Raw genomic sequence first — 25,905 nt, 5'->3', positions numbered from 1 at the left:
GTAAAAGGAGAAGAAATGTGAGTTGGGATACTTGAGGCTCAGACCTTATCAAACTCATTAACTTACAAAGAAGGCCCTACAAATTGCTGTGATTAACAAGCATGTTGCTCAGTTTACAGGCCTTCTTTTGGCTATCTGGCTGTCCCCAGCCACAGCACTGGGAGGGCAAGTGCAACCCAAGGTCCTTACGGCTCGTAGGAGCCAAGGAAGAGTCACTTCACAGTCCTCTGTGTGGCAGGAGGATTTTCAGCATGTCATTTGCACAGTTTCAGTCCAGGAGAGCCAGGGAAAGGCACAGGCACTTCCCACCTCAGACAAATTTCAATTAAAATTCCTCTTCAAAGAGTCGACACCGTATCTCAGGAGGGGTTAACAATGTGGCATAGAAATGTGAGAGCGTACTTGAACAGATCCCATATAGAAATTTTAAGCTCAGCGGACACAGACTCCACTTTTGAGCCCAGGAAGAAGATTAGTTAGGTTATGCAATTGCTGGAGCTGGCATAAAACCAGCTGCATGCCAATTACCAGCCCATATGCAAATTTTTGTACTGAAACGCAGGATGCAGCTGGACGTGGGTCTGGGCACCCTTCCAGGATTATTCCAAGCCACATTATGACAGTTTTGAAAGAGAAGGGCTCTATGGAGCCAGTAATTTTTTACAGCCTTTCAGAAAATGGAGGAAATTACCACTACATCCAGATCTTAACTATTTTTTTTGAAGGGAGAAGGAATTTCTGCATGTTGATGCCAATCAGGATGTACTTGAGGCACTTACGCTCCGAGACAGAAGGCCATCAGTCTGCTTGCCAAGTGCGCGGCCTGAGTGCCAGATGTGCTTGGGATAGAAAGCAGGCTTCTTGAATTTGTCAGTGGTTGTATGAAAAGAATTAAAAGATATACCCCTGGATAATGCCAGAGTTGAAGCTCCTGGGGATGCTGCAGGGAAACCCTGCTGCATTCAGATGCCCCTGGCCCTGCTGAGGTTTCTGTTCCTACTACTGCTTGATTTCCAAGTGAAAAGCCTGCATGGAAAGGGTGCAGCAGCAATGGCAGACAAACTGTCAGGCAGCATTTATTCGCAAGATGCTCCTTATAAAGAGCTGATGCCAGGAGAGCAGGGACACGGTAGTCTCACAGTTACATGTCTCAGCAGATGGAAAAGATAAATTGAGAGCTGCCACCAGCAGACATGAAACATTACAGGTTTGATCAAAATATTATATAGCAAATGTCCTGACAAGGAGAGGCATTTAAAATGCTTATGTCTGTCTTGGCAACACAGAAATGAATCAGTCAAAGTACATAGCCTCATCCTGGGTGGAGAAATGAAATGAACATCCTTTGAAGAGAGAACTTTGTAAAAAGTTTAGGGGAAAAAATAAAAATAGTGCCATTTTTCAAATTTGGCCCACATAGCTGATATGAAATGTAAGGTAGACTTCAGTGGAGAGCTGGTTTCCTTAAGGGTTCAGTTTGGCCCAGTGGACCTCATACCTATTAGATGACTCTGAGCACCAACTTCCACTTTTTCTGGCCTGGAATAGGACGCTTTCTCCACTGCTGCCCCATGTTTCTTCAGGCTCCCTTGGCTGTTGGCTGCCTGCCCTTGAGGTCAGGGAAGGAAAGAGGTGGGATGAGTCCCTGTCAGAGTAGTGAGACAGTAAGGTTTAGGTCCCAGTGTTGTACACCAGGACTCTGAACTAGCAGAACATCTGGTTGTAGGCGAAGGAGGACGGTTGAAGGATCAGTCTGCAATCTTACCCTCAGGAAGCCTTGACTGGTGGTTCTCTGTGGAGTTTGTGAGTGAATCGGCAGCCAATGGAAGCATCCTGGAGGCACTAGGAGACACTGCTGGCAGCCACTCATGTTGTTGTAAGGCTGGCAAATAAACATACTGCCCCTCAGGAGCAGAAACCATTCATCTGGAGAAACACTTCAATCACAGCAAAAGCTCTAGAGAAGTTATGAGGAAAAATGAATGTGAAACCACGATGGTGGGCCAGGAAGGGTGGCTTGGTTGTGCATTGTTGCTGCACCTTTTCAGGGGTTAATCAGTGTGACAGATGAAGGAATTGTTACAGCTATAGGGAATGGGTAGCATTTCAAGAGGGCAGAAGTGATACTGGGGTCTGTTCAGTCTTCACTGAACAAATTTGAAGGATGCCTGACACAAAAAGTGGGGTCTGTGTCATGAAAGACTGAAAGGCAAGTGCTGATACAGCTGCTTTGGGTTATTACACCAGATCATGTCCCACTGGATGCTCACTGTTAAAGATGACCAGACAGCAGAAATGAATTCCAGTACTGGAGTATCCATCAGAGCCTCCAGGCTTTCTGGAGCCCGCTGGGTCACCAGGGAGACTTTGTTGGCCCCTTGGTGCACCCAGTGCGCTGCATGTCATCTCCCCTTCTGCACCTTCTCCTGGCTTTCTGCTGAAGAATAAGAACAGGGCAGAAGAGAGATGATTTATTTCAGATTCAGCAGGTTTTAGTAACTTTTCAATAATCAGATGCCCACAGCTGTGCTTCCTTGCTGAAATCCATACTGAGAGGTATTTTTTTTGGAACAACTGAAAGGTAAGCTCTGCCAAATAATGGTGTGTTTTCAGAGGACTCACTGAAGAGGCACATACCAGCACACTGCAGAACCGGCTCCCCTCTTCCTGAACGTGCAGTCGCTGCTAACCGGGACACAGATATCCCTATCAGGTAGTGCAGCACTACCTGAATGTTAAGTCATGGCTCCTGTGAATGGAACAACTGCTTATTTCTGACTGTTGGCGTATTGCTGCTCTTACTGAGCTCAAGAGCGTGTCTTCTGGGCTGAGCTAGCGATGTGTCATGCTCGCCATGGACAGTAATTTAAAACTCATCAGTGATTCATTACAGTGACTTAAATGAATACAATTTTCTTTTTGCTAACAAAAATCGGAAGATCGAAGGGCAACAGTTCTTTCATACTGAAAGCTGTAATGTTTCTTATTCCAGATGTCTCCTTTGCATGAAATGGGGGGCAGTGACACAGGTTCTGTATTTCAAATACTGTTGCACTTCTTTATACACACACATGACATGCTTTTAAATACATGTTATCTTCCAGATGGGTGTTTCGCATCATCAAATGCTTATCAGTAGATAAAAGTTTAAAATGAGGTATGCTTTTATAAAACTGGAGGGAATGGATTGCTTCTGGAGCGTTGTAAGTACTGTGGTAGTAGATGATTAATAATCATAGAAGGACAAAATAATTTAGGTTGGAAGGGATATGTGGAGGCCATCTGGTCCAGTCTTCTGCTGAGAGCAGGACTAACTTCAGACAAGGATCAGGTTGTTCATTGCTTATGAAAATCTCTGGAGATGGAGATAGCACCACTTCTCTGGTCAGTCTGCTCTTGTGCTTAACCATTCTTGTTGTGCAGAATATTTTTCTGATGTCTAATAAGTATTTCCCATGTTGTGGCTTGTGCCCGTTGCCTCTTGTCCTTAAGCTGTGCACTTCTGAGAAGAGTCCGGCTCTGTGTTCCCGTACAGCCCTCCTTTAGGTAGAGGCAGTCTGCAGTTAGGTGTCCCCCCTCCCCAGTCATCTTTTCTTCAGGCTCAACAAGCCCAGATCCTCTCACCTCTCCTCCTGGGACAAGTCCTCTAGCCCCTAACCACCCTAGTGGTCCTTCCCTCGACTCCCTTGTGGTTTGGCAACAACTGTGTTGCACTGGGGTGCCCAAAATGGACCCAGTGCTTCAGATGCACCTTCATGAGTGCCCAGCAGATGGGCATCATCACCTCCCTCACCTGCTGGCTCTGCTTCTTCAGCCCACTGTGTGATCACCCTTCACCACTGCATGGGTGAACTGCTGGCTCACGTCCATCTTGCCACCTGCGAGGACCACCAGGACCTTTTCTGCCTCTCTCCCTGATTTGGAGAACTCCACAGGAAGCCACATGGATTGTTAGAATGTTATATTTTATATCTGTTAATCTACCTGTCACCCCCAAAAATTATATTAAGAAAACAGTAAATCAAGCACTTGGCTGCTAACATTGGGATCAGAATTTGACTGGACAAAGAAGTGAGGCAATTAGCATCTCCTTCTGAAAACAAATATCCCTGTAACAGAGTCAACACATTACACGAAAGTTCCTCACCTGCAAAGTCAACAGGGTCAACCCACTTTCAAAAGCTAGTGGTAGGAAAAGAAGCAAACGAAGGAGGTGAGTAGCATTGTAAACAGCTACTGTTGCTTCTGCAGTTAACATCTGCAAAGGAAATGCCAGAGCTAAGGCTGGTCATACAGCTTTGTGTCTACCCTATTGTTAATTAACATCACGGGTATGGGATACTGATGGCAGGTGCGTGGTTAACGAAAGTAGTGTTGGTTGGAATCAGTACATCTCTTTGCCCTCCGTTGTCAAAGCAGAGTAATTACTACAGGAGGAGGAAGCTTCCTCCAGAATGGAGGGGAAGGAGATGATTTAAATGTAAACCTGGTCCTAAACACTTTGGGGAGTTAAGATCCAAGAAGGCAGAAACTGCTGTGATCATTGCCAGATGGATTAAATTGAGCAGCCACTAGGAGAAGTCAATCTAGCTGGGTTATGGAGAGACCATTTCCTTTAGCACAAGCCAAGTGTGTTGAGTAAAACAAGTTATACCTACGAACAGGACTGTTTCTTGTGAAAAGATGCACATCTTAAATTGAGTCTATATGTAACTGTTTTCTTCCCTTTTGGATGGGTGAGGGGTTTTGTTTTCCTTGTTTGATGCAGCTGTTTCTACTCTCTTCCATAGTATTTTCGATTACTTTCTCCATGCACTGAACCCTTTGGGGCCGTGTGGCTGCATTTTACATGCCCGATGGTCTCAGTAACTGCTCAGGGTGCAAGGTGAAATGGGGCCCATTAGCCTGACACCAACTCGCACTTCCCTGAGAACAGGGTAGTCATGGAACATATACTGTAAATCGTGTGTGTTTACTGCAAAGGGCTGGGATAATTTGCAGTGTTGTTTCCTTTTACAAAGTAACCAGTTAAATGATTTGATGTCTTAATTTTAATAAGGCTGTGAGAAGGAAGAATTCAGGGTATGCATGGACAGAGGAATAATCCAAGCAGATACAAATGTCTTCTTTGAGTTGGTTTAATATGGCTGAACCCATTCATGAAAGTGATATTCCCTTTGGGGAGATTGGTAAAGAAAGAGCTGACCAGAGCCTGTTGTCCTTTAATGAAGTAGCTAAACGACTCACAAGGACCCTGTGAGCCCATCTTCACACACATTTGTGGTAAAATGGTGAAAAGGTTCCCAGTCAAACTCAGTGAGAGGTAATCAAATGACTCCATTTTTATTTAAGCAGCAAAATAGGTAGCTAGATTTGGAAGATTTATGCTCAGGTTCTACAATCCAGTGTTCTTAGTTATTGAGTAGTTGGAAGTACAGACCCACAAGCTGCACATAACACTGAATGCTTTTGATAGAAATAAAGATTATCTTGCTCTTACCATCAAGCCTTGAAACTGACTTCCAGCTAATGACCCAAATAATCTTTACTTGAAATTGTATAATTGAGATCGAAGGCTGTCTGGGGCTTCTAGCTGGTACACAGATTCCACATCCATGAGCTTTTCAGTATGGTCAGTGAGCTGAAATGGAGAAGGTTAAAATTCTCATTTTCATTACCAAGCTCCCCCCATCTCCCAATACAAATGTGACATTTCAATTTTACACAGTCCAACTCTTCTTAAATCATCTGTATAAAAACTTCAGATCTTGATTGATGATGGATGTGCTATTGTCTCCTAAAGCACCCAGCTCTCATTACCCTTTAAGACATAGCTTATTAATGATGGACCTGAAGTGCTTTCCCAGTGGGTTATCAGCAATCAACTGTGCTAAGAGATCAAAAGACTTGGTTTGGCATGAGATTTCCAGGCCAAAGCCATTTTCAAATAATGAATTCAGCATCTTGGGTGAAATATGACACTGTTTTGAGAGTGATACAGTATCTGATAACAGATCCCCATCACCTGGGTGATGATGGTGAAGATGCAGCACTATCAGCATGCAAAAAATGCTTCAGCTCTCATAGAGGCTGACCTTGGAAATTAAAGCATCATCAACGTGCATTATGTAGCACTTATGTGCAGAGTACACACATCTCTATGATGCAGTGTAAAAGACAGCTGTTTCCTTAGCAGACAGTCAGCTTGGAATGTGTAAGATATCTTCTGTTTTGCTTTTGAGGTGGTTACAGTGGATATGCCCAACAGTTTTTCCTAATTAACTCCTTCCCCTCTCTCTGCCCACTTTAGAGCTAGTTCTTTTCCCTCTCACTATCCTTCTTCCAGTTCATTGTGGCAGCTGGCTCTATAGCACCAGAGAAGAGTTTTTAATTTGTAACCTAGAATAGCAATAACAATTTTATAATAATTTTAGAACCAGATTCTATTGCTAAGTAGGTGCCTGCAGCCCCGACTGCATATCAACACACATGAGTTACTTGCACTTCAAGATATATTGCAGAATGGAGAATGTTTTGCCAATTTAATCCACATTAGAAATTAGATAACAGACTGCGAAGGATTACACTGTACACAAGAAAAAGTCAGCTGAAGAAAATACCCTTTTAACAGGTGGATGAAGAAGAGTTCTTTCCATCTCTGGTCTAAACAGCCAACACACTTGTAGAGCTGGTGTCCCTTTGCTTTATTAATAGTGATCTTAAGCTTCTGGTGACTGGTAACACATTTTCAATGACTCCAAACTCTTCATTATATTAGAATAGATGTTATGAATTTAGACCCTTTTTGAACTTAGCAGACTAAGTATAAATTGTGTGTGATGTGTATCTCTGTGTTCCGTGGCACTTTATGGAAAGTGTACGATACTTGTGTTTCATGCTTGCCAGAGACCTGTATGTTTCCATTTCTCCTGTTAGTATTGTAAGCATTGTATGGTAGGCTACCAAAGTCATGTGTTAATGGTTCTGCTTCATCACTGGGCTAATGGAAGGAAGAAAATAGCAGATATAATGGGTAATACATTTCTGATTTAGCTTCCTGAGTAAATAACCATTTAATAGAATTTTAATAATATGCAGATATAAGTTCCCCACAATCATTTGGCAGCAATAAGCAAAATAATGACAGAAGTCAGTGGCAAGCACACTTGCTGATTTATTTTCATACAACTTTGGTTACAGAATTATATTTCTTTTAAGCCAGTAAAGTAGCTTTAGTAAGGAAGATGATAAAATTATGCATTCATTTCAGAATCAAGTGGCAAAAGTCCTTGGAACTGCTCCTCTGCTCAGACCACAAGCTGCAGCCCTGGTGCCAAAATGCGAAATCATTATACTCTTTAGTGTGGCCACCAGTACCTTACAGGAAGGCATCCAAAATCCCCTGACACCTTTAGGAACTCTTTTCCCAATGAAAGCCAGTGGGATTTGCACTTCAAAATCCCTTTTTGTACCTATGTGTCCCTGAGCAGTGTAAAAAGTCCAAGGGTAACGTTTGCTGCCAGTGCAGTACGGTGGGTATTTTGGGCAGTGGTTGATAGAGCCGAGTGCTCTGCCTCCTGTCCCAGGCAGCAGTGCTGTACTTAGTCTGACAGTTTTCCAATGTCACAAAAAATTGTTTTAGGAGAGAAAAATACTCTCCCCAAAATGATATTTAAAATATGTTCTGCTGTCAGCAGTCCTTTTTAGTGCTTCTTTGGCAGGAGCGCGCTTCTTTCTTCGCAGTAGAAATCACAGAATTCAGTAGGGGCTTGTCATTCTCTTTCCTGCTCCAGTCTCGGAAAGAGTTCAGCAAAGAGGCACCTCAGGTGTTGCACGCAGGAGGAGAAAGCTCTTTTTGCCTGGCTTCCTTTGCTAGCTCGTCTGCATAGGCAGAGATGCCTGCCTTTCTCCTCCTGTTTATTGTATAACTTTATCTCTCTCTTTCAGTGCTGTAAATTAAAATGAGATAATTACTTTATGATGGTGAGTTCATTATACAGTAACTCTATTGTATATTGATTACGTTTGTGCTTCATTTGCTTAACATGTAACAGGGTTTATTAGGTCTTTCCGGGCATTGTTCTTGCTAAGAGAGGGCAGAGAAGTGCAAAATGTATTTGAATTTAAGTCGGTGAAGCCAATGCATCTGTGCTGATTTACACATGCCGAGGACTCGGCACAAAGAAAAGTAGGATAGCAGGTTGGAGCGGGAAGGTAGAGAGGGAATGAATCTGGATCCCACAGAGCAGGAAGAGTCAAGCAGAAGTTTGAACTCAGGGTTATTTAATATCTGCAAGAGCCCATCTTTGATATCATTACTCAGGTTTATTAGCCCCTCACTGCATGAATAGACTTGTAAACTTTAATCCTGTCACCTGTGAAAAATGGTACAGTGTCAGGGCAAATAAAGATACTTTACAAAACATCACATTTTTGGGGAAGGGCAGCAGGTACAATGCTTATTATTCAGTGATGAGGAAAGTCAGAGCATTTTCCATGTTTGCTTTTAGTAAATCACAGGGAAAGCTGTCAGCCTTCCTCACAGTACAGAGGGGACACTTTCTGGTTACTTTTATGCTGAAAAAAAGTCTTTCTCTAAGAATTGAAACTATTAGAATTATTTTTAGAGTGAGATGCTGCCTGCTATACAAGAATGCATCAAAGTTCCTAGCAGAAAAGAAAATTTGATAGGTATTGCCACAAGTGAATGCTCTAAAACCCAGAAATTATGCCAGTGGCAGGTGTTAAGAAGTGCCAACTGATAGTGACGCTATTTGGAATCGTGTGTAAGTGTTGAAGAAGCTATGAATGTAGATTTTACAGTTTTTTATGGCTTGTTAATTTTTAATCAAAATCTGGGCCGTAATGGATTAGGTAATCCTGTATAGCTGGGGCAACACAGAGAAATCATCACTAATCAGGTTTTCAAGTGTTTTTTCTAAGTCTCACTTTTTCCCTGGAGCAGAATTGCTAACAGATGCTGTATGGGTTTTTTCAGGGATCATAAGAATATCATACAGACAGATCATTGCTATATCTCTAATCTGGACTCTTTTCTGTATAAGATTATTATTATTGTTTTCATTTTTAAGCCCCTTTTCAATGAAAAGCCAAGCTTTTAAACCAGAGGTTTCTAAGAAATGCTCTGAACTGATTAATATGGTGGAAGGATGTATTTACAGATGATCCTTTATTTAATACGTTCTATTCTTGGGGGCTACCTTCTCTACACGTTGTGGCCTGTAAACCCTGAAATTTAAAAAAAATATATGCATTAATTCCTTCCTTGTTGTTTGTCAACATTAGCATTCCCACTACAGCTTTTAAAGGTTTTCTTGGGAGATGAGGACTATCGGATGACCTTAATCATCGCTACCATAGTTGAGATTTACTCTTAATGTCTGTGAGAAGTGTGACATTCCTGGCTGTACAGCACCACTTAACGTCATTCTAAGGTGCCATTAGTAACTAACCTTCAATATTTCTTTGCTGAGGCTTGAATCTCTGACACTAAGCGGTGCAGGAGGTTTTAGCTGCCTAGCTCCTCTTAACGTTAATGAAAGTTAATGGATTGTCCTCTGCTTTGGAAATAAGAGAGCCGGGTTAAGAAGAGAAATTGTAAATTTGAGCAAGAGTTTAAAGGGTAAAAAAGAAGTGATTACTTCAGAGGAAACCCTGGTGTTACAACCAATAACTGTAAGATCATTTTCATGTTGAGACTTGATGAATCAAGTCTTTAGATATAGGGGAACAAGCCATTTTTTAAGCCAAGTGATATAAACATGAAAATCTTAAAAAAAAAGAAAAAAAAAGCCTTTCATCTGCTCAGAAACCATCTCGTTTTGACACAAAGTTTCCAGGCATGTCAGTGGTGGTTTTGGATCATAGTATTTGAGATTTGGATCATAGATATTTACTATTTGAGTATTTTGCATCCTGGTATTACAGCAGCACTGTCTGATCAGAAAGCACTCTTTTCCAGACATCATGATGACTGGACCCTTCTCATGTACTGTGGGGTGAGAAAATTCCTACCTCAGCGGAGCACGTTAGTTTATTGTATGTTTTAAGCATTCATACACACTAATGAAATACAGTGTAGTGTGGTTGATTGCTTGTGTTTTTAAAGTCTGTTAAGACTTGAAGGTTATTTTACCCGCAAGTAACAGTACTGTTCCACACTTGATTACACTAGAACAAACAGGTAAACCCAGAAACTCATCTAGCAGCTGTGTGGCTGTCTTCATCAGGTTTCTTCTGCATATAAATAAATGATTCCTGTTTACAAATACCGTAAGCTACTTGTCCTCCAGTTTTCAGAGTATTGATATTACAGTGAGAATTTTTTACATTTAAATTTCATGCCCTCTCTCTCCAGTACACAAAGCAGCAATAGATTTAATCAGCTGTATGTCTAAAGTCTTACAAGTATGTTCTCTTGTTCTTTTATGCAGAAATACTGAATGGAGGGGTGTATGTTGGCCAGAACAAATTTCTTTGCTTCGCAGACACCATTCATTGGCAGGATATCGTGCGTAACCCCTGGGCCTCCAACTTCACTTTGGTTCCAACAAATGGCAGCTCAGGATGTAAGTACCAGTTTTATTCTTAGCCTTGTCATCTGCTCAGCATGAAACAGTATAAATATGACTACAGGTTTTCCCTGGTCCTCTGTTACGGAGAATTGTATTTATAAATTTTCCCTGCATTCTTCTAAGTTTGTATGCTGCTTGTAGGAACACTTAGTGTAATCTTAAAAACACTTTGTCTGGAGGGAGTATTTGTGAACATAATACATATTCTGAATTTTCTCTCATCTGTTTTCTCTCTTCTGTGTATTCTTTTCTGTATTTATTGCTAAAGACACTGTGCTGTTATGGAAGCACAGACGTTATTGTTTGCTTTGCATTTGTTCCTGCTGCTCAGTCTGGTCCTTGAGTCACAATGGTCTATCTATGGCATCATAATTAGCTGCTGGAGTAATTATAGTACAAGCTCAAGGATATTCTGACTTTAGATGAGAAATGAACCTCTAAGAAATAGTTATCCTGTTGTCTTGTGTGTATCTGTGATGAAAAAGAGTTTGCAGAGGATGGGGTGGTCTTTACAATATAGCCAATATTTCTCTGGTTTTAATATGTTCTCTCTATTTTAATGTTGTCTATTTCAAACTTGGAGTATCTATATACTTTAATTTGTTTGATCCATTTCTCTATCTCCCTTCCCTCGAGTTATTCACCTTTAGTATTATTTTGATGGTTCTTGCAGCAATAATGAATTCTGGTGAATGGTGGTGACAGCGATATAAAGTGTTTAGGTAAAATATTCCATAATATAGTAAAGTGCATTCAAAATTAATACCGTGCTATTAAGTAGTACTCTTGGGATGTATCAACATTGAAATTCAGGTATAGGCTGGGAACAAGTTTGTATCTGACGTCAGCGAGTGACACCACAGCAGACATATTGTTCTGAGCATTCCAGATATAGGGACATTCTGGATCACTTACCATATCCTAAGGTGTCCCTTAAGGATGTATAAATGACTGAATGCCTCTTCAGCTTCCGCTGCAGCCAAGAAACAACTTCAGTTCTTCATCTGCATGTTAGGTATGCTGAAAAAATATTAGACTCTGGGTAAAGACCATTTGATGAGTCCCCATAATTTCTAAGCTGCAGCTTGTTTTTAACCAAGTGCTTTGTGGTATAATAGATTTTACATAAGGATGACTTGCTCTGATATGTCTCACCTGCTACCCTTAAAAACACAGCACAGCTACTTGAGATACGACTTCCTTTGGGAGCCTGCCAACCTCCACTGCTCCTCGATCTTCCAGTTCCAGAGCTGAGGCTCATCTCTTCTGCCTTCTGGCTGGAAACCTGACATAGCTGTAATGCAGCCAGCCATCTTATTTGCATATTAAAAAACCTTGTCACTGGTGGTGATCAGTTCTAAGCAGAACTGATAAAACTTTTGAAGGTTAGGGAATACCTGTGCTGTTTTATGAGTCATTACTTCAACAAGAAAAAGACTTGATTGTTACTCTGTTTTGTTCTGTTATTGGGTTTTCTTTTAACCTTTGCCAGTTCTTCAAGACAAATGCTTATGCAGCACCAAGGTAATAAGCTCTTTTAAAAAAGCAACCAACATCAATACTATCTTTTTGAGCTAACGAACATTTTACTGGTGACTCCAGAGGAATCGGGACAAAATCAGTGCTGAGTACTTTGAAATCACACCCTGAAAGTAGTAAAGAAAACTATTATCTCCCACAGCTAGGTGGAAGAATGTTCTTAAGTCCAGTTTTCTTAACACATTTTTTCATTCCTTTTGAGGTGTTTTGAAACATAGGGAAGGAACAATTTGTGCTTTGCCATTTGTGCTTGATAAACCTGATAAAACAGGATTATTTCAGTTATGATTGAGGGCTATGTAGTAAGGCAGTTTCATTAAGATAGCCACCCAAATTTTACTTTCTTTTTCCTTACTTGGGATGGAGCAGAGCCCAGTTAGACTGTGTTTAATATAATAAACATACGTCTCTCTCTCTGAGAAACTGCATTCCATCTCAATACTATTCATGAGTCCTGTGAAATTTGATTAAATTAGCTAATCCAAACTATTTCTGTCTTTGCGTCTTACATAGGTGAAAACCTAAACCCCATTATACAGAAAGCCAAAAAAATGGCTAAAATAGTTTAACAAAAGTGTAAAGGCTTTGGGAAACAAAGAATTCAGGTACAGAAATCACCGTTTAAAATAACCTAAAATTAAATAGCTGTTTCTGTGTGTGTGTGCATGTATTATATACAGACGCACACACATAGGTGTATATAGATATAAAGCCTTCAAATGAAATCACTCAAATGTGGAACCTTATTACTACCTGTCAAGAGGTAGCAGAAAGGGAATGTGCTACACTGGTAGTTTACAAAAGAATTAAGACAAGTTATTTGTATTGATGCAGAAAGGACTTGGAGGAATGAACACTGAATTGTAACCCTAGAATGGAAATCAGTGTAGAGGATCGTTAAATAAGGTATGTGCTTCTCAAATTTGGCTCACGTGTCACTTTTCATAATCTGCTAGGCAGTGTGGGTGCTTGCTGGGCCCAGCCTTGCTCTTTTTCCACTGCTGCAAATGATGCTCAGTGCATCACAAAGTCTTTGGTACTTTTCTGCATAGACTGAGTCATGCTTTTTTGGACCCAGCATGTATATGTATTTACTGTTTATTTTACATGACTGCATTAAATTCCCTGAAGGCTCAGGTGCCTCCTATCAAATGCAAATCTTGGCTAAGTCCATTGGAACTGAATGAGCACACATTGCTTGGCATTACCAAGAATATCCTAAGTGCAAGAGATGTCAAGGGAAGCCCCCTGGGACTTCCACATCAGAATATCTTGAAAAGAATGAGTGGGTTTTACTGCTTATCTAAAAACCTTTACAGGAGAGGGAGAAGGTCTGTTAGAGAGACTGCATCAATCTGGGAATGTAAACCAACCAGACCTTTGTGTCAAGCTCAACAAAGTCCGTACTAGTAGCAATGTAGAAAAGTCTGTGTAAACGTGTGATCATGTCAGACCTGGGTAGATGCATCGGCCTGTGTGTCGATGGAGGACTGGAGAGTAGCTTATGCCCCAGGAATTGTTAGGGCTGTTTCACCGTGACCACCTCCGTAGTGCTTCCTGGCAGAGAATATTTCAGGGACAAAAGGCTGCGAACTGGTATGAATGTCAGAATCAGACACTTCATAATTTGAGCAGGTCCTAAAGCCTAAACCACAGTCTGGTGTTTTAGCATCGCTAGCGTTGTTTCCACCTGTCAATAGCAGACATGAAATCTACCCCAAGGTGTCTACACGTCCGAAAGAACAAGGGCCCACCTTCAGAGAAGAGCCCAACGTACACCACTTGCTGGGTTTTTGCCAATGCCAGAGTGGACTCCAGCAGGTTGATATAAATGCAGTGTCATACTGGGAGCATCCGTGCATCAGCGTGCATGTGCGCTCAGGGCTCAGCTGAGCTGCTTGTTTGTCTTCCTCCATGAGGGAGTCGACACTGCAAGCTGCTGGTGCTCTTCTCTTCCCCAGCCAGACAGAAGAGCTGATAATGGTCCTGCTTCAGGGGTAATTTCACTTGCAACCCTCCCTGCCGCTCCAAGGCAATTGGCAGAGGAGGAAGACATAAGGGCAGAGTGAAATGAAGATGCTTTGAAATAAAATCAGTCCCCTGGCTCTGTGTTTGTTTCATACCTTGGATCTGCCAGTTCTGGCAATCCCCTTCATTTACATCAGTGCTAGACAGAGGAGAATATGGCCAGTGAACTCTGGGAATAGAGCTTTTCTGATTCCCTTCTTCACAGGCTTTCATTGTCACATCTGTGTTAAGAAGGCAGTTGAAAAGGCTGCAGCATCTTAACTGCTATGATAGAAATACTGCAGACATATGAATCCTAAGTGCTGCTACTCCTTTTTTTTCTTTTTCTTTAGCCTGAAATGCATTCTACCCATTGCTTCGTGTTCCGATCAAATACATGCAGAAAAGCTTGTGTTAGAGGCCTTTGAATTACACGGTCTTACTGTTAAGACGAATGCAGCCAGTGGCTGCCGGTGCAGAGCTCAGCGTGTACTGCTGAAATGTAATAAACAGCTGTTGTACCAGGGACCACACATACTTCAACTCTCTGAGGACAGTTACCTCTGTGCCTGGCATTTTGCCTGAAATAATACTAGTATTTACTGTTTGCAGAGACTTCCCATACTGGTATCTTGTAGATGAATCTTTTAAAATTAATTGTAATTTGAAAGCAGCCTTCTCTTCCATTTACCTGAAATCAACGCTATCAGCCTGGGGTTTTAAAGCTGGCCATCTTGCAGTGGGAATCTCAAAAGTGCTTAACTGTCTAAGGAACAAAATTCTCCCTTTAGGTATATGTTACTGAATTTGTTTCTGCATTGCTGAAAATCTGTTTTCTCTCCTTCCAAAAATAAGCCATGAATTCAAGCATTAGCCAAGCATGCTAAAGCCACGCTTTGCAAGAGCATATTGCCCTGTTACCACAGCCACTTGTTGGATTTAGTCCCTTAACTGAAGAGCTGGAGCTCTGCCCTTCAGAGCTAGAAACCTGAGGTGCAGTTCCCAGCAATGGTGCAAGAAATAAAGCAGGAACTAAGGATTAGACTTCTTGCCTAAAAAGACTCTAGGTTGGCAGACGAATCCTCTCTGACCAGCTTTAGGGAAAGTACAGTGAAAACTCAGCTGCTTTGATCTGTGTCCTCAGTGTCCTCCTTGGTTTGGTAGTTAGCAGGAACTGGACTAGAGCCCCGTTGTGCCAGGTGAGCTCTTTTGCAGGATTTGACAAGGACTGTAGCATTAAATCAGAATTTTCAGTGGAGCTTTATGGAGATTTTGTTTCACAGAAGAGCCTGAAGGGTTTGAATTACTGTGTTGAGGTCGCTTGCATAGCTAATAGCATAGGTTCAAATAAATCAATAATGCATTTTTAAAAATACTGAAACTATATGGATGCGTGTTCGTGATGGAGCTGGTAACTGTTTGGGTAATAAAGATGAAAAAATAACTTTCCATTTTCAAGTTTAAAAAAAAATATGCTGCTTTTCAAGAATTTATTCAAGAAAAACGCAAGACTGCATGTCAGCATGTGCCCAGAGTTGTGAAAACTGAACTCTGTGAAAATTAAGCCCATTTTAAAGTATTGTCCTGAACTGAAATTTATGCTCAGGCTCTGAAGTGCAGTGAGATCTGTGGAAAAATTTTCCTTGACTTGTTCTGGCTTTTTGACTGAGCTCCTGTTAGCTGTGAAAAGAAGCTGGAATTTTTGGCATGATATTTTTTCAAGCAGAACAACTTCAGTTACTTGCTATTCATAATGTAGTATTCCTCTGTCATTGCTTTGTATCTAATTGCACCTGGTAATGTAAAAACACCCAGTTTCTGAGCTGTGCAGAAGTACTTGTGCATTGTTACATGATGCATAGGAAGAAAAGGCTTGGTCTTTAGCTGTGTACCTGTGATTCAATAAATCCCGTGATGTATTCAAGGGAAACACTGCTTTAAAACGTCTTCTCTCTTTACCTATTGATTCATAGATTTTTCAAGGGCAAAAGAAGCCTTGAAAACATCATTAGCTCTGATTTCCTAGACTCGGAGGCCCTGAAGTATCATCTGCTTGCCTGGCATTCAGCTCAGTAACTTTCCTAACCACAGCATATCTTCCAGCCCAGCTTTGAGTTTCAGAAGCAGCCGGAGCCCCGGCGTGGCTGGAGCTCCCGCAGCCACTGGATGGGTGAGCGTGGGGCTTTGCTCCTCCTGGCACTGGTCTGAAGCTTTGCAAAAGTGCTGCGATCCCTCAAGAAGCTGGTTAATTCTCTAGTATTAAGAGAGATAATACTAGGTGCATTTATTTCTAATTTGAACACAGTTTTAAATTGCAGATGATGTTGCGTCTTGCACCTTCTCCAGCTAGCTCAAAGAGCTCTCGAGTAGCCAGCATTTTTTCCCTGCAGAAATGGCATGTACCATGTAATCAGCTCACCTCTTGATCTTTTTTTCATAAGCTAAACAGATAGAGGGTCTCACATCTCTCACAGTGAGGAATTTCTTTCCAGCCCCAGAATAATTTAGTTGGTCATCGATATAAAATACCTGTATTTTTCAATGTGCTTTTAAAAGGCAGAAGCCAAAGTGTGTATAGTGTTTTATTACTGATTTAACCAATATCCTGTAGAAGTAAAAATTTCATCCTTTGTGTTTCAACTTCACATGAGGAACCTGGTATTCAGGCAGTTCTGACTTCTGTGTGTTTTAGAGACTCCCCGTTTTCCAGAAGATGTAGCCTGCAAGCTTTATTCCAAAATAGGCCATCTAATGTTTGGCTGTATAAAAGACATTTGGTGTGAGTGACTCCAGCTTACCTGCCAGCCTGGCTCACTCTCCGATACTGGCTGCTCTTCACTGTGATTTGCTGGAGATTTCAGTCTTCCTGTCATCTATACGTTTTATTGCCTGGGATTTTTTAATAATTTCTAAACCTTTGGCTGGAATATTAAAAAGCATCAGTCCTGCTATGATCCCTGGAGAACCGTCACCCACCAATTGTATTATAATTGCCTCGTTTACAGCTACTTTTGGAAGAGCCCCCAAGTTAGCTGGCTCTTAATGCATTTTTCATGTGTTTTATTGATGTTGAAACATAGAGACAAATCTAATTAAATGTTTACCATTTAGCCAGTGCTTTGGATTTTAATTAAAGGAACAGAAAAGGGACTAGCCAGCTGCACAGGTGCTTATGAAGTCAGCTCTCTGTTCTCCTGGTGCAGACAAACCAGGCTGTGATTGACCTTACCTGGGTGCAGGTGTCTTTGGAAGCATTATAGCTTGGTTTGACATACTCATCTCTGTGTAGTATTTGGTTGATGTGAGTCAGTGCTGGCTCCATATATATATTTTTTATTTCCTTTCTTCACTTTCTCCTGCTACACTCTCTTGTGAATTGCTTCATTTAGATTAACGTGCTACCATCATCGCCCCTGATATACTGAGACTTTGCTGGACCATGTTCTACTGCAAGTTTGCCAAATGCTAACAAAGGAGTAAATACAGTTTCTAAAAAGATACTTGTTTAAAAATATTGCAGAAATGGGAACAATTTGGTAGAAACATCTCTTTATGTCAGACTAGTTAAGGCCAAAAGCTCTTACGTTTTTTAAATTGATACAGGGAGGAAATCCAGCCATGTAGATACATGTACATCCCTTTCAGCATACACAGTATATTCTTGTAGAGTGTTTCACAGAAAGCATAAGTTGATATTTGCATGGGATTGTTGTATAAGTGATAAGCTTTGTTCTCCATTGGGTGTAACAATCTGTGTTTGGAGTGGCTGGCAAGGGATTAGGTGAATTTGTGTATGGCCATTTGTTGCAGCTACAGAATGAGGTCTGACGGGTAGCCAGCCCATTGATTTAATGTTCAGTACAGCCTTGCAATTCATCACAGAGCACAGTACTCATTTTTTTGTACAGTAGTCGCAATATATAGGAAAAGGATCATTTTTACACATAGTGACTTATCTGAAATTTATAACGCAGGTTGAACCATTGGCTATTTAATTCTGAGTACCTATGTGATAGTTATGAACAACAGGCATTCCTCAGATCGTTGCTATCTCTCCCAAAAGTCCCACCCTTCCAAACGCAGTTCTCAGATTACGCTGTGGCATAAATTATATAAAATGCTACACGTGGTGCACACCAGGGTGTTTCCAACTGGGCTAATCCAAAACGAACTCTTGTGCAGGACCAGTCCATTCTACCATTGGAAGCCACACTGATGAAGTGGGGAGTTCTCGGATCAGAGTGGAGGAAGGATGAGAAGTCCTTTCCCACAGTGAAAATGCCATCAGTTAGTAAAAAAGTCGCAGAAGTCACAGATGTTAAGGGTTGGAAGGGACCTCTAGATATCATCTAGTCCAATCCCCTGCCAAAGCAGGTTCCCCTTGAGCACATTGCACAGGGTTTGTGTCCAGGCAGATTTTGAAACATCTGCCAGAGAAGGAGACTCCACAACCTCCCTGTGCAGCCTGTTCCAGTGCTCTGTCACCCTCAAAGTGAAGAAGTTTTTCCTCATATTCAGATGGAACTTCCCCATGTTTTCAGTTTGTGCCCATTGCCCCTTGTCCTGTCACTGGGCCCCACTGAGAATAGTCTGGCCCCATCCTCTTGTCACCTGCCCTTAAGGTATTTGTAAGTGTTGATAAGATTCCCCCTCAGTCTTCTCTTCTCCAGACTAAACAGACTCAGCTCCCTCAGCCTCTCCTCATAAGAGAGACGCTCCAGTCCTCTGATCATCTTTGTAGCCCTCTACTGGACTCTCTCCGGTATTCCTTATCTTTCTTGAACTTGGGGGCCCAGAATTGCACACCAGTACTCCAGGTGTGGCCTTCACTAGGGCTGTGTAGAGGGGGAGGATAAACTTCCCTCGACCTGCTGGCCACAACTCTTCCTAATGCACCCCAGGATACCATTGGCCTTCTTGGCCACACGGGCACATTGTTGGCTCATAGTGAACTTGTCCACCAGAACTCCCAGGACTTTCTCCACAACAGCTGCTTTCCAGCAGGGTCAACCCCCAGCTTCTACTGGTGCATGGGGTTATTCCTCCCTAGGTGCAGGACCTTACACTTGCCTTTATTGAACTTCATGAGATTCCTCTCCGCCCAACTCTCCAACCTGTCCAGGTCCACACTGGAATGGCAGCACAGCCTTCTGTGTATCAGGCACACCTCCCAGTTTTGTGTCATCAGCAAAACTTGCTGAGTGTACACTTAGTCCCTTCATCAGATCATTGACGAATAAGTTAAACAGGACTGGACCCAGGTACTGACCCCTGGGGAACACCACTAGCTGCAGGCCTTCAACTAGACTCAGCACCGCTGACCACAACCCATCTGAGCTCTGGCTAGGAAAGCTGAACACAGTGTAGATATAAGTACATGGCAGGCTTTCCTTTAGACCAGTGGATGCGCCTGTAACAGGGAGACAACTATGTGTAAATAATGAATACGTGTAAATCAAACCCCTAGCCCTCAGTACCATGACACAGCTGAGCTAACTGCGTTTTGTCCAGTTACTCCTGCAAAGTATTTTGTGCTTTTTCAAAGCACAAGGATTTTGCTCTACAGAAGGCCAGAGTAACAGCAGTATATTTATGTATGCTGGCGAAAAGAAAAGAGGGAAGTGACTAATTCACGCTTAAAGCCAACTTTCAGAATAGCTAGTGTATCATTTCTGGTGTACATCTAAATTGGAAACTACCTACGGAGAAAATGGCATTCCAGAAAGTATGCGCTGAAGGCATTTGTTATTGCAGAGTTTGTTAAATTATAACCTTTCATTGAGGTTATTACTTGAAGTTCAATTAACATTTTAAATGTATGTTTGAGACCATGAACGGGGGCCCTCCGCAGACAGTGGTCTTGGTACAGAATATGTTCCCTGCCATATTCTGTCACTGTGGCAAAGGCAGGAGGAGAAGCTGTTCTTTTTGATAAAAAGCCACAAATAACTAAACCATTTTGTGAAAGCTCCTTCTGTGTGGAACACACCTCAAGGGCTTGCAGCATTGCATTTTAGCAGCAGTTTCATGGATATCTCAGTTGGAAAGAAAATTTATATCAGAGCTGAATATAGAGACACAGAAAGTCCCACAACCACCTTTTGTTCGGCGTATGTGGAGGTTGCTGAATCTCTAGTCAGGACACAATTTATTTATTTACCTAGAATTCAAAGACAAATATAGTAACAGAAGAAATTTATTTTGAAGAATAGTTTTTGCCAAGTGTATGTAACTGAAGATAGAGGAATACATGAAATCCCAGTGATATAATGAACTTGTTTTGCATTAGTATAGCAAGCTGAACTGCTTCAAGTTGCCTGTAATGTTTTTCCTCAACCAAGAACAGTGTGTTTTGAACAAAGGGAATCAGTTTCGTTTCCTAATAAATACCTTCAGCCAGCATTTTCAGAAGGGATTTGTCAATTGGCGAATGCCCTTGAAACAGATTTGAAAGGCAGGCAGACGTGGCATTTAATGGAAGTATGATGCCTCTAACAGTGGAGTTCACTGAATAAAAAGTAAGTAACAAGCACAAGTATACCTAGCTAATACAGAGTAAATAATACTGTGATGGGACAGAACTCCTTAGGCTGTCAGAGCCTAAATCCAGCGATCTAGCAAGGGAACATGCTACAAAGCTGGGGCTTTTTAGGAGTCGTGGTCCCAGAAGGAGGGCACTGAGAAAGCAAGCAATTAACAAAGTTTCTGAAGAACCTCTGACATGGCATCTCTTGCAGTGAACAAAATATATTTTTCAAAAAGATAAACAAAAAATACACCACCGCCAAACCACCTCTCTCCCTGCCAAAGTGAAAGTCACCCCAAGTGGCACAGGTTACCGTGCGGATGTATAAGAAAATAATCATGAAGTGGCACTAGTTCTGTAGCTACAGAATTTAAGTAGTGCTCCACATAGTAGCGTGTGGCACATGTTGGTAAATGCTTATCTTTTAATGAGTAACCTAGTGTGTGTATCATGTATTACTGTGTACGCACCTGTTTATAGCAGCTTGCGTTTAAGCAGTATATTGCACAAGGGAGAGACTTTCCGTTTAAATGAAAAGCCATCCCTTTCATTATAAGCAGCTTGCGTTATCACAAACACCAGTGTTTCTTGAAAGTAGGAAATACCCCAAATCTCCAAATATTTAAAAGGGTCTATTGAATGTAATTTGGCAGATTTGTATTGAGTGGGTGGGTGAGTGGAATTGGTCTTTCACAGCAAGCTCCAGCTGCTCTAGCTAGCTGCCTTTGAAGAGCTGCTTAGGGAAAGAGGAAGAAAAGAAAGACTATAAAATCAGCCGCTTAATTGCATCTACTGCTTCTTGAAGCTGCTGTGTGCCTCCCACCCTTTTGAAGTTGTCTGTTGTTAGATCTGCGAGATGCACGTCCCAGCCGCCAGCTCCGAGCGGGCTTGGTTGGCGCTGCTGCGCAGGGCACGAGGGTAGGTGTATCGCTGGGTGGGGGCGATGTTGGGACTGGCCAGCCGGCATCGTGGCGGGCTTCTCTCAACAGGCTGTTCTGTTGCTTGCATAAAACACAAAACCACCCCAAGCCTTTCACAGAATCACAGAATCACAGAATGTTAGGGATTGGAAGGGACCTCGAAAGATCATCTAGTCCAATCCCCCTGCCGGAGCAGGATTGCCTAGACCATATCACACAGGAACGCGTCCAGGCGGGTTTTGAATGTCTCCAGAGAAGGAGACTCCACAACCTCTCTGGGCAGCCTGTTCCAGTGTTCGGTCACCCTCACCATAAAGAAGTTTTTCCTCATATTTATATGGAACCTCCTGTGTTCCAGCTTGCACCCATTGCCCCTTGTCCTGTCAAGGGATGTCACTGAGAAGAGCCTGGCTCCATCCTCATGACACTTGCCCTTTACATATTTATAAACATTAATGAGGTCACCCCTCAGTCTCCTCTTCTCTAAGCTAAAGAGACCCAGCTCCCTCAGCCTCTCCTCATAAGGGAGATGTTCCACTCCCTTAATCATCTTTGTGGCTCTGCGCTGGACTCTCTCTAGCAGTTCCCTGTCCTTCTTGAACTGAGGGGCCCAGAACTGGACACAATATTCCAGATGCGGCCTCAGCAGGGCAGAGTAGAGGGGGAGGAGAACCTCTCTTGACCTGCTAACCACACCCCTTCTAATACACCCCAGGATGCCATTGGCCTTCTTGGCCACAAGGGCATACTGCTGGCTCATGGTCATCCTGTTGTCCACTAGGACCCCCAGGTCCCTTTCCCCTACGCTGCTCTCCAACAGGTCTGCCCCCTTTATTGCTATCGTATCTTCATTTTTTAAAGGATTTTGTTACACGTGTCTGTTTTGGTAGAAGCTCTCAGAACTGTCACTAAAGTTCCTGTCCTGCTTTTTTGGACAGCCTGGCTAACGAGCTGTCACGGTTTAAAGCTGGGCTGGCTATTAACCAGGTGGCAGATGCTCTCTGTTAACCCTCTCCCCCCCCTCTAAGGGAAAGGGAAAGGGAAAAGGGAGAGAGACTTATGGGTTGGAAAGTTAAAACAGTTTTAATAAACTATAATAATGAAAAAGAGTATAATAACAATAATAATAGAAATAATCAAATATATACAAATATATACAAAACCAAGACTGAGAGCTTGGAAATCCTCCTCAGGCAGAGTTGCTCCCCCCAGCACTGGCAGAGGGGAAAATGCAGTAGCTCCCCCCAGCACAGGCAGAGGAGAAAATGCAATAGCTCCCCTGCCATCACACCTGCAGGCTTTTAACTGGAGAATTGGCAAAGCTGGTACCAATCAGTGGGAGACAGGAGGGCCCCTCCCTCCTGGGCCCCACCTCCAGGAGGCAGTGGGTTAGTGATAAATAGGAAAGTGAGAATGACGTGTATGGGATGGAATACCTCGTTGGTTAATCTTGGGTCACCTGCCCTGTCTGCTCCTCCCTGCAGGTGCGAGCCCCCTTCGGCTCTTCACTCATAAGCAGTGAGGAATTTAGCAGTGACCTTGGTTTCTCTAAGACTAATTGGCCTGGTTTGGGCCAAACCAGGACACGAGCTCTGGCCGCTGGTCTGCTCAAACCCTGGGCTGTTTCAGAGGCTGCTCTCTGATCCCTTCACACCTCCTGCAGGAAAGAGGACAGTGCTGCAGCTTCAAACGAAGCTGAGTGACTAGAAGGGAAGTTTCTGTCTGCTAAGCAAGAGACAAGGTGTAGGAAGTAGCAAAGCAAAAAAGAGAAGTGTATTTTATGCTCCTGCAGTCCGTATCTCCTTGGGCTAGTATTCAAAGGAGCTTTTACATCTCAAAATCTTCTTTCTGGTCCTCTTGTAGGAACTTGTCATTTACTTTCAAGACCTCATAAAAGCCATCATCAGTGAAGCGTTCTGGCATAGGGGAAATGTTGGGAATATTTGCAGAGGAAGATACTGAATCTAGGGTTTTCAAGTGGTTTTATACAAATTGCTGCATATGAAAACAACTTCAGAGCGAATTCATCGTATTACGCCTACATGATAGTTACAGAATGTCCACAGCGTCACCTCTGTGCAGATCTCTGATAGCTGAAGATTATGCAGGAAATTGCAGTCTGAAATTTGTTCATAGGATTATTGTCATGGAATGTTTGTGGATAGCAAATGCTAAATCTAAATATCAAAGTATATGCCCAAGCATTGTTTTCCAACAGAGAAAGGGCTTCTGTTGTCCCAGTATTGTTTGTAATCACAGAATCAATCAGGTTGGAAGAGACCTCTGGGATCATCGAGTCCAACCATTGGAATGATCAGTTTTGTTTCAAATAGCCAGAGATACATTTGAATAAGCGTATTATGGTACTTATCCAAAGTTTGCCTAAAACTGGACTCCAGATTTCATGGGAATTGGGAGTTCCTTTCTAATATTTCCCTCTAATTGAGTCAGAAGTTGGTTAAAACATTAGCACACCTAACTGCACCCAGCCAGACCCGAGGAATATTACATGGCATCAAGAAAAAGTAGAATGAATTTTAAAAGCCACTTCAATTTCAACTTCTCATTTCCTTTCTTTGAGGTTATTACTTTGTTTCAAAAATGAAAACTCTATGCCCCTCTGTTCGAACTTTATTACTGCTTTGGCAGCATTGCAGGAACATTATTACAGGACATTATTTTGACTTCTATCGTATTGACTGACTTGATCTGTTTGAGGGGTGGAGGAGTTGATATTAAACAAGCACAAGAACACCTCCAGCTTTGGCACTTACTTTTCAGTGTGTCTTTGAGTTTGCTGAGCACCTCCTTTGAAAATCTCCTCTAACAGGGCAGAGATTTCTCACCCAGTGTTACACATTGTGTCCAAAAAAAGAAACCTATATCTGCATCCTTCAGTTCTCAGCCAAGATTATGCATCAGGCAGTAAGTCTGCTGCTGCACCTGAGGACAGATATCTGGCTTAAGATTTATTACAGGCACTGATACAGACACACGTCTGATTGCTGTGTTCAGGAGGACTCGCTGCTGTTTGGTATGTTTGTGGGTTTTAATTTCATGTGTTGTCACGCCACAAACTGAAGCACCTGTTGCTGTGAGCCAGAATAAAAAGCACCTGGGCTGCAAGCTAATGGGCAGTATCCCAAGGCAAGGAAGGGTGTGGGTGTCACAGTGTTAGGCATCGCAATGGCTGCTTCTCAGATATGAAGTTCATGTACTTCAGGACACCCCCCTGCAGAGGAGGGAGCCCATTAAAATAGTACCTGCCAGGGGCAAAGCAGGGGGAAATGCTGAAATGAATATAAAGGCATAGAAGAAGTTGGCTTTTTACATCTGCTGAGAATCTGCAGTGCCTACTTGCCTGCTGCCTTCCCCTCACAGACCTGTCTTGCTCACGCTCAAATTTCCTCAGTAAGAATGACTTTTCTCCCCTTTTACAAAATATATTAGGAGCTTAGGAGTTGCCCAGGATGTGGGGGAGCAGGGTTCAGTTTCCTAGCTTGCCTGAAGGCATTCAAATCTGTACCTCCCGCCTCCCAGTGGAAACTGCCCCAGGTTGGTCTGAGTTTAGGGTCTTTTCTACTCCTTCTGGTTAAATCCTGTGTATTCAGTAATCAGCAGGTAAGATACAGAAGTAGTCCTAGGAGCATGGACTGATCCTCAGATGTACCCCTTCTCCAGTGTTCATAATTACTGAGCTGTGGGGCAAGAAGCCAAGAATGATGGTATGCTGTGTCCAGCTTTCTCCCTTCAGGGCCGGTGAGCTCCCCGTGTTGTCGGGAGAGCTGTCATTGGGAGGGATGGCTGCCTGCTCTGTGCCCTTCCCTTCCAGAGAACAGCCTGTAGACTAGTCCTTGGGTTGCTGTGCTGGGAGGCGAGAGTCTTCATCACAGGAAGCAAACGAGAAACTGGGATGCGTAAACCCACATCCTAGGTGAGCGTTAACATCTACGGATGGTGGAACATCACCCTCTCCTTTCACACGAAGAAGAATTGCAAAATGAGTGCTACACCCGTGTGTTTTGAAGAGGTACTGAGATTGTTGTTCTGTTTTGCTTTAGGATGATCCATGTGAGGGAGGGGTGTTTCAATTCTACCCCAGTGTAGACCCCTTAGAGAGGGACCAAGCTGCTCTGCTGTTCAGGAACAGAAGTCCTGCTGCAGGTGTGTGAGGCTGGCAGTATCTCTGGCTTACTGGAGGGGAATATATATTTTTTAACGAGTAATGATTACAAGAAAGATTCCTGAGGGCTTGTTGTTCTGATGAGCCTGCCAAGCAGCAGGTATGGCTTGACCTATCCTTCTGGCTGCATCTCCC

At 42.6% G+C, this 25,905-nt stretch overlaps 1 protein-coding gene across 3 annotated transcripts in view; it reads left to right on the top strand.

Annotated features, from left to right (window-relative positions):
- Positions 1-25,905, top strand: part of ERBB4 (erb-b2 receptor tyrosine kinase 4) — a 660,540-nt gene that overhangs the window by 428,134 nt on the left and 206,501 nt on the right. For all 3 annotated transcript variants that reach the window (XM_068408108.1, XM_068408107.1, XM_068408106.1), the window contains exon 4: positions 10,455-10,589. In XM_068408108.1, the coding sequence (XP_068264209.1) occupies positions 10,455-10,589 (135 nt within the window). The remainder of the gene's footprint in view (positions 1-10,454; positions 10,590-25,905) is intronic.

The sequence above is a fragment of the Nyctibius grandis genome, chromosome 9 (assembly GCF_013368605.1).
Source record: "Nyctibius grandis isolate bNycGra1 chromosome 9, bNycGra1.pri, whole genome shotgun sequence".
NCBI lineage: Eukaryota > Metazoa > Chordata > Aves > Nyctibiiformes > Nyctibiidae > Nyctibius > Nyctibius grandis.
The sequence above is the reverse complement of the archived record's forward strand: the minus strand, read 5'-3'. Positions and strand labels throughout refer to the sequence as shown.